The 9,360-nt window shown below is 43.7% G+C and overlaps 1 protein-coding gene, 1 long non-coding RNA gene and 1 other non-coding gene across 5 annotated transcripts in view; 2 read left to right on the forward strand and 1 right to left on the reverse strand.

Moving 5' to 3' along the window:
• The first annotated feature begins 737 nt into the window (after positions 1-737).
• On the forward strand, positions 738-844 carry LOC116097186. Its single transcript, XR_004121248.1, has one exon. It is a non-coding gene; the product is annotated as a U6 spliceosomal RNA (small nuclear RNA).
• A 3,196-nt stretch (positions 845-4,040) lies between these two features.
• The window catches only part of LOC116096396, a 23,330-nt gene continuing 18,010 nt past the window's right edge, over positions 4,041-9,360 (reverse strand). For both annotated transcript variants that reach the window (XR_004120981.1, XR_004120980.1), the window contains exons 2-3: positions 5,327-5,423; positions 4,041-4,538 (exon numbers count right to left, since the gene is read on the reverse strand). This is a non-coding gene — a long non-coding RNA (uncharacterized LOC116096396). The remainder of the gene's footprint in view (positions 4,539-5,326; positions 5,424-9,360) is intronic.
• LOC116096395 (calreticulin-like) overlaps positions 4,572-9,360 on the forward strand; it is a 19,562-nt gene continuing 14,773 nt past the window's right edge. The window contains exons 1-3 of one of the 2 annotated variants that reach the window (XM_031378165.1): positions 4,572-4,925; positions 5,053-5,154; positions 8,313-8,516. In XM_031378165.1, coding sequence (XP_031234025.1) covers positions 8,483-8,516 — 34 coding nt within the window. In that variant the 5' untranslated portion in view covers positions 4,572-4,925; positions 5,053-5,154; positions 8,313-8,482. Of the gene's footprint in view, positions 4,926-5,052; positions 5,155-8,312; positions 8,517-9,360 lie in introns of those variants that run through there. The other variant, XM_031378166.1, reaches the window with a different exon arrangement.

Raw genomic sequence — 9,360 nt, forward strand, 5'->3', positions numbered from 1 at the left:
TTTTAATCTCTCCCCTTTCTGGATGTTTTAAAACTTATTTGTTGGGGGCTGGAGAGATGGCTCAGTGATTAAGAGCACTGACTGCTCTTTCCGAAGGTACTGAGTTCAAATCCCAGCAACCACATGGTGGCTCACAAACATCCTTAACGAGATCAGGCGCCCTCTTCTGGAGTGTCTGAAGACAGCTACAGTGTACTTATATATAATAAATAAATAAAATCTTTTTTTAAAAAAGTATTTGTTGTTTGCTTGGCAAACCAGGGTCATATACATGCTAACCAAGTCCTCTAGCACTGAGCAACATCTCTTAATCTTAGGTATGTTTATGATTTTCAGTTTTTTAAGCCAAGAATTCAATCAACATGCATAAGGCAGATTAACAGAGGAAAAGCATATATTTATTTATTAAATTTTTTTATCCTTATCACAGCATCCTTTCTGTTGCTATAAAACACCACAACCAAAACAACTTAAGGAGGAAAGAGCTTATGTGGCTGATAGGCTACTGTCAATCATCAAGGAAGCCAGGTCAGGAGCCTGAGACAAAAACCATGGAAGAACACTCCACAGATGGCTCAACCTGCTTTCTTATACAACCCAAGACCACCTCTCTGGGGTCGCACCACCTACAGTAGGTTAGGTTCTCTTGCATCTATCATTAGCCAAGAAAATGCCCACAGACATTCCCGCAGGCCAATCTGATGGAGGCAATACTTCTGTTAAGGTTTCCTCTTCTCGTGCTCACTTTGGCAGCACATATACTAAAATTGAAATGATACAGAGAAGATTAGCATGGCCCCTGCGCAAGGATGACACACAAATTCATGAAGCATTCCTTTTTTTTTTTTTTTTTAAAAAAAAATGTTCCGCTGGGCGGTGGTGGCGCGCGCCTTTAATCCCAGCACTTGGGAGGCAGAGGCAGGCGGATTTCTGAGTTCGAGGCCAGCCTGGTCTCCAGAGTGAGTTCCAGGACAGCCAGGGCTACACAGAGAAACCCTGTCTCAAAAAAAAAAAAAAAAACCCCCCAAAAAAAAAAAAGAAAAAAAAAAAATGTTCCCTCTTCTCAGGTGATTTTTAGTTTGTATCAAGTTGACAAAAAACTAACCAGCACATGTATTAAGTATCTTTAAAAGGTCAATACAGATGTTTTTGTTTATATTATTATTTTACACTCCATATTTTATCCACACCCCCATCTACCCTCCAACTGTTTCACATCCCATACCTCCCCCTAACCCCCCACCCCTAAACTCCCTGGGGCCTCTAGTCTCTTGAGGATTAGGTGCACTGTCTCTGAATGAACACAGACCCAGCAGTCCTCTACTGTATGTGTGTTGGGGGCCTCATATCAGCTGGTGTATGCTGCCTGTTTGGTGTTTGAGAGTTCTCAGGGATCCAGATTAATTGAGACTGCTGGTCCTCCTACAGGATTGCCCTTCTCAGCTGGACCTTCTTTTCCTCAGGTTCATCTCCATTTCCATCCCTGTAATTCTTTCAGACAGGAACAATAATGGGTCAGAGTTGTGACTGTAGGATGCCCCCCCCATCTCCCTCATTTGATGTCCTGCTGGAGGTGGGCTCTATAAGTTCCCTCTCCCTACTATCAGGCATTTCATCTAAGGGCCTCCCTTTGAGTCCTGAGAGTCTCTTACCTCCCAGGTCTCTGGTGCATCCTGAAAGGTCCCCCCCACTCCTATCTCCCGAGGTTGCCTGTTTCCATTCTTTCTGCTGGCCCTCAGGGCTTCAGTCCTTTTCCCTCATCCAATAGCAGATCAGGTTCCCCTCCCCTGTCTACTCCCCTCCCCACTGTCATTTTCCCTCCCAGGTCCCTCCCTACTTCCCCACTTGTGATTGCTTTCTTCTCCCTCCCAAGTAGAACTGAGGCACCCTCTCTTGGGCACTTCAGCTTGTTGACCCTTTTGAGTTCTGTGGACTATATCTTGGGTATTCTGTACTTTTTTTAAAAATTTCGCTAATATCCATTTATTAGTGAGTACATACCATGCACGTCCTTTTGGGTCTGAGTTACCTCAGGATGATATTTTCTAGTTCCATCCATTTGCCTGCAAAATTCAGGATGTCCTCGTTTTTAATAGCTGAGTAGTGTAAATGTTCATTGTGTAAATGAACCACATTTTCTGTACCCATTCTTCTGTCGTGGGACATCTAGGTTGTTTCCAGCTTCTGGCTATCACAAATAAGGCCACTATGAACATAGAGGAACACGTGCCCCTGTGGCATGGTTGGGTATCTTTTGGTTATATTCCCAAAAGTGGTATTGCTGGGTCTTCAGGTAGATCTATTTCCAATTTTCTGAGGGACCTCTAGATTGATTTCCAGAGTGGTTGTACAAGTTTGCAATTTCATCAGCAATGGAGCAGTGTTCCTCTTTCTCCTCATCCTCTCCAACATGTGTGGTCACCTGAGGTTTTGATCTTAGCCATTCTGATTGATGTAAGGTGGAATCTCAGGGTCGTTTGATTTGCATTTCTCTGATCACTAAGAACTTTTGAACATTTCTTTAGGTGTTTCTCATGGATTTGAGATTCTTCAGTTGTGAATTCTCAGTTTAGTTCTATAGCCCATTTTTTGATTGGGTTGTTTGGTTTTTTTGGTGATTAACTTCTTGAGTTATTTATATATTTTGGATATTAGCCCTCTATCGGATGTGGGGTTAGTGAATTTTTTTTCCCAATCTGTTGGTTGCTGATTTGTCTTATTGACTATGTCCTTTGCCTTACAGAAGCTTTCCAGTTTCATGAGGTCCCATTTATCAATTCTTGATCTTAGAGTATGAGCCATTGGAGTTCTGTTTAGGAAATTTCCCCCTGTGCCAATGAGTTCAAGGCTCTTTCCCACTTTCTCTTCTATTAGATTCAGTGTATCTGGTTTTATGTTGAGGGCCTTGATCCACTTGGACTTGCTGGCTACCTGTTCACTTAAAAGTGCTGTTAATTCAAAATGGGCATTATATTACAGCAATGTATTTTGGAATTCTCTCTCTCTTTCTCTCTCTCTCTATCTCTCTCTCTCTCCCTCTCTCTCTTCTCCTTCCAGCTCTCATTTTTGAAACAGGATACCCCTGTATAATCCCAGTAGTGTGTGCCTATCATCCAATATCCCACTGTATAGTCTTGATAGTGTGTGCCTGTAATCCCAGAACTCAAGAATCTGAGACAGGAGGATCACTATGAGCTTAAGGCCAGCTAAGCTCCAGAGTGAAGCCCTGCCATCAAGAGGGCAAGGGGACAGAAGACTGCTCAGTCAGTAAAGTACTTGCCATGCTTCATGATGACATGAGTTCAATTCCCACTTGCCCACGTAAAAGGTCAAGTATGGTGGCATGTGCTTACTATTATAGTCCTGTGAGGCAGAGACAAGAGGACCCCTGGGGCCTACTGGCTCCCCAGTCTAGCCTAATCAGCAAGACCCAGTTTTGATGAGAAAGTCTGTTTCAAAAAGCAAAGACAACATCTCTTCTCAACATCTGAGTAAGGACACCTGAGGGTGAGGTCTGACCTCCACTGTAAGTAAGCAAACAGGCAATGTGCACATCTAACTGCATTCATCTACCACCTGCACACACACACACACATACACATGCACATACACATACTCACACACACATACACATGCATATACACACACATACACATACAGTCACATACACATACACACACATACACATGCACATACACATACTCTCACACACATATGCACAAACACATACACACAGTCACACACACATACACATGCACATACACATACTCTCACACACACATGCACAAACACATACACACAGTCACATGCACATACACATACTCACACACACATACACATGCACATACACACACATACACATACACATACAGTCACACACACATACACATACAGTCACACACACATACACATGCACATACACATACTCTCACACACACATGCACAAACACATACACAGATACATATGTATATACTCACACACACACATATACACACATACATGCACATACATTCACACATGTACATAAACACACACAGAGTGCTGGGTACAGTTGTATTTATTGTCTCTAATTTCAGTACCCAGGAAGCAAAGACATAGTAAGGATCAGGAGTTCAAAGCCAACCTGGGCTGATATAAAAATAAAAAATTAGGAAGGCAAGCCCAAGCCCATGGGTTTCCTGAGAAGCAGCTGAGTCATCGGAGTTGGGCCCTGTGTCAGAGGAACTGACAATGGCCAGCTCCCAGTGTTCTTGCTGGATGTGTGTTGATGTGAGGTGTTCCTGGGAAGATGCAGAGCAGTGCCCTTCCCTATCAGGCAGTGAGAGTTGAGAGCCTCCCTCCAGAGGCAGGGAGGAGAGGAAATAAAGGCCTCCTTCAAAGCCTCTTCTATCTCAAGCTGCCAAATGGCTCTGCAACTCTGGGACTCTTACTGGTCCCAGGAAGTGGGAGTCAGCAACTCTGAGGCAAGGAACTAGGCGCGGCGTGTTTGGGTGGAATGCCAGTTCCTCAGAAGAATGCTTCTTCGTCCGCGTGCCATCTGTGCCAAAGCAAAACACATTGATCAGCATCTGAAAAATGCAAGGGAGGGTCCACAGAGTTTATGCAACAGAAAGGGGCCAGGAGAAATTGATTGTTCATGGTAATCATTACTAATTTAAGAGGTAGGAAATGTTTTGCTGGTCTCTTCCCCGAGAGAGCAGGTTTTATGATTTTACTTCACAAAGCATAAACGTGCATAATGTCCTCATGAGCTCATTTTCCGTCTACGTTTGTGAGAATAAGCATTTCTTGTCCTCCAACTATACCCTCCCATGGCGATTTTCAGAACTTAACCCCCACAAATGCAGTGTTGGTGGAAAAGTGGCTTGGCATTTGAGCAGCTCCTCCTGACAGGACGTGAATAGTGGGTTCCAGGTACTGTGTAGTGAGCATGATTTCAGGAATATTCTGAGTCATCTGTTACATTTTCACTCTGCCCATAGAATTTAATTAGCACTGACAATTTAATTCATTTGAATGTGTTGGGTTTTTTTTTTCTCCTTTCTCCACAGATGGATGGACAAAACGGTGGGTGCAATCTAAACATCAGTCAGATTACGGCAAATTCCAGCTTGCTTCGGGAAAATTTTATCAAGATAAAGAGAGAGATAAAGGTAAATACTAGAATTCGGGAATGTAATGATTGTATGACTTTTACTCAATTGTTTTTATCCATGATTACCAATTCATTTCCCTTACTAAATAAATCTAGATAGGTATATAGATAGATAGATGATAAATAAATAAATAGATAAAGTGGGTGGAGCTGAACATGGTGGTGCATACCCGTAAGCCCTGTACTCAGGAGATTGAGGCATCCAGGTTGCATCCAGTTAGGCCTAAATGATAGGTTCCAGGGCAGGCTGGATTACTGAGTAAGACCCTGTCACAATCAAACACACAAAAAAAATGATAAGTAAAAAAGCGTAGTCTCGCCACAAAATTTATTATGTCCCATAGCTGAGTGATGGCTATTTTAAGCTGGCCCTTTGCATATTATGCCTTTCGTCTTTCTAACATTTTCACCAAGTGGTTACTATTATCTTCCCAGTTTTGCAGAGGAGCCTCAAGGTTTTCATATTTGTCCGAGGCTAGACTTTACAGCTGAGGGGAGCAGCTGAGACTTGACTTGTATCTGACCCTAGGGACCATGTTCATTGCTACTAATGCTTGCTGTTTCCTCCCAACTCCTAGGATTTTACAAGTAGCGTTCTGCACCAGAAACCTGGGAAAGCACTGCCAAACACCCAAATGTTGCTCTTTCTAGAGCAGCTTTGTGTGGTGGAGAGGATCTCACTGACAAGCTGTATAATTGGAGCATGTCTTTTTATTTCTCCAAGTGTTGCTATTAGATCAAGACAACGATCACCTGCCATGCTCACGAGGCAGAGCTTTTGTAAAAGCCAAAGAACGCTGTGGAGGAAGGGTGAACTCCAAGGACAAGGACTGAGGGCATGGTTTCTTGGTCTAAGAAAGCTTTTGTTCTATAAATAGAATTCATTGATCATCCCCTGGAGTGATTTCCCATCTTCTTCCATCTGGCTACCGTTATGAATCTCATTTTCATATTTATTAAAGGGGAGAATTATGAGCTGGCTTGAACATTTTAAACTCTTGTTTAAATCTGGAAAGTTGTTTTCAGGGGACAGAGAACCGGAGACTGAGCAGTTCCCCAGGACGCCTGTGTCTTGGTACTGCAGTACAGGCAGTCTCTGCTGCCCCATCTCCTTACAGCCTGGCATCTTGGTCCATCCTCCTGCATTCCATACTCTGAAGCCCGTTAGACTTCCAGGTTGTCAGGAAGGACACTGCGGTAACAGTGAGACTGACAGGAGGAGGTTGGTTGGGTTTTCATAGCAGGGTGTGGCAAGGCAGAGACTCAAAGCTCAGCCTTCTCCAATCTGTTCATTCCTTCCTGGCTCTTAGAACCCCTTAGAGGCCACGAGAGAAGTAGGAAATACTCTTCAAAACACAGACAGCTCCCAGCATGATGTCAGATATGAAAGTGTTTACCACAGCTGTCTACTGACACACTAGAAGAGAGCCAAGGCGTTCAAGAAATGCTTGAAACCTTGTCTGAATCAAGCCCCGCACTCCTTCTCATAATTTAGTGTGTTTTAAAGACAGAGTCTTGTATAATTCAAGTTAGCCCTAAACTACCTATCCCCTACCTCCACCTCCCAAGGGTTGGGGTTATAGGTGTATGCCACCACATCCAGTCTCATTTAACACTTACTAATGGAGCATTGCCACATGTCTGTCATTTGTGATTATACAATCACAATCCCTTAGCAAGGATCTCTCTATTTGATTACTTCATATGCTTAGTCTAAAAAAGTTCTGGGGTCCTTGGCAGCTCTGAAATTCACTGGAGGTTGGAGGTTCTGCATTAACAACTGCTTTAGTGATCTCTGTCCTGTGAAACCGTTTCAACAACTTCATGACAAAGTGAAGAAACTGGTATAGCTCACTTTTCTTTGTTACTGTGAGGGTAGAAGACACACACCTATGTGAATGAAAAAATTATCTGGTAGAGTTAAACGTTAAGGACTTGGGGGATGACATGAGTAAGACTGCTTGCTGAACTAGAGTGAAGACCTGAGTTCAAATCCCTAGAACTAAGGCTGGAGAGGTGACTCAGCAGTTAAGAGCATTGACTGATCTGCCAGAGGGCCCAGGTTTCCAGCACCCACATGGCAGCTCACAACCATCTGTGACCTCCAGCCTTAGGGGATCTATGGCCTTTTTCTGACATCTGCAGGCAATATATTCATGTGGTGCATAGACATAAATGTACACAAAACACCCATGCACTGGTAAAATTAATAAATAACCCCCTAGGACCCATATAAAAAGCTGAATGGCTGTGCACTCCTGTAACCCTAGTGCTAGGGTAGGGATTTGGGCAGAGATAGGAAGATCACTGGGCTTACTGGCTGCTAGCACTAGGTTCAGTGAGAGACCCTGTCTCAAAGCAATAAGGTAGAAAGCAAGGCAACTGGTATCTCCCTCTGGCCTGCATGTATCCAGAAGCATGCATACGTGTATGCATGCAACACACACTCAGTTTTTACAAAAGACATAAATTATTTAGAGATAAATATTCAATGAACTATAGCAACAATTATTATTATTATTTTTTGTTTGTTTTGTTTTGTTTTCTGAGACAGGGTTTCTCTGTGTAGCCCTGGCTGTCCTGGAACTCACTCGGTAGACCAGGCTGGCCTCGAACTCAGAAATCTGCCTGCCTCTGCCTCCCAAAGTGCTGGGATTAAAGGTGTGCACCACCACTGCCCGGCTATTATTATTTTTAATAACTGTTTAATAATGATATGAGTTAATTCTGGGCCTCTTATACACCACAGAACCTTATTCTGCTGCCTAGCCAATCTCAGCCCGGCAGGGCCTTGGCTTATAAGGCTGCAGAATGATGCTGAAATGTCTCTAGAAAATAAGTGATAGCATGATGCAAAAGAATGTTTCAATGCAGCTAAAAATTCCAGTCAGGTTCTTTCTTTGCCTCACAGCTTGTGCAGATCGCTCTCCCTTCCCATGACTCAGTCTCCTAACTTATTAAACGGGCACAGTGCCCATTTTTTTTAGGGCTGCTTAGAGGCTTGGATGAGAAAATTGTATAATGTTCCATGCGCAGCACCTGGCACACCATGTGTGTGAGGAAACACTGGAGCTTGGTTAAGTCAAATACTGGGTCTCTCTCTAGGTACTTTTGGGGAACTTGAGCCTGAAGCCTCTACTTTCTCTCTGTTCTCAGGTCTCCAGACCACAGAAGATGCCAAGTTCTACGCCCTTTCCGCCAGGTTTAAGCCATTCAGCAATGAGAATGAGACCTTGGTGGTTCAGTTTTCAGTAAAACACGAGCAAGGCATCGATTGCGGCGGTGGCTACGTGAAACTCTTTCCTGCCGCACTGAACCAGGAAGACATGCACTCAGAATCCCAGTATTACATCATGTTTGGTAAGATCCCTGGGAGCGGCTGTTCTCAGCCCCTTGGGATTTGTATAGGAACCACTGTGCTGGTTGAAAAGACGTATAGAGACATGGACCAGACAGTTTGTAATTCAATAGTTCCATATCCCTCGTGCAGTAGGACTCTCTAGAGACCTGACAAGGCGACATCCCTAAACCCCAAGGTTAATATAAATAGACCAACAAGGGGGAAAACACAGGCATAGGCAAGTCTGTAGTACATGGAGATAGCCCAGTTATCAGTAAAGCAAGTCTGTAGTACATGGAGATAGCCCAGTTATCAGTAAAGAAGAAGCATGGGCCTACAGTAAGACACTGTACTCAGCCTCAGACAGAAAGACAGTCAAAGCAGGGCAGTGGTGGCACACACCTTTAATCCCAGCACTTGGGAAGCAGAGGCAGGTGGATTTCTGAGTTTGAGGCCAGCCTGGTCTACAGAGTGAGTTTCAGGACAGTCAGCACTACACAGAGAAACCCTGTCTCAAAAAAACAAAACAAACAAAAAACCCAAACAAACAAAAGACAGTCAAGGTCAGGGAAATGACCTTCTGTAAGCACTTGTGAATGTCCAGAGTGTGATATCTGTAACTAGGTCTTCTAGAAGAGACCCAGCTTTTAGCCACAATCAATCTTGAACCCAGTTTGAACATGATATTGAGAAATCAGCAGACATCAAGCATTCCAACTTCTGAAGCACAGATGAAGAATGTGGATTAGACTGAAAGTTTTGTACAAAGTCAGCGAGAGGGTTATGCTGGACAGCAGGCACTAACATGCCCTTAGTTCTCTTTAGACACTTCCTTTCCCTGGCTGGCAGCCTCAGCTAGCTCCC

The sequence above is a fragment of the Mastomys coucha genome, unplaced genomic scaffold (genome assembly GCF_008632895.1).
Source record: "Mastomys coucha isolate ucsf_1 unplaced genomic scaffold, UCSF_Mcou_1 pScaffold18, whole genome shotgun sequence".
NCBI classification, from domain to species: Eukaryota; Metazoa; Chordata; class Mammalia; order Rodentia; family Muridae; genus Mastomys; species Mastomys coucha.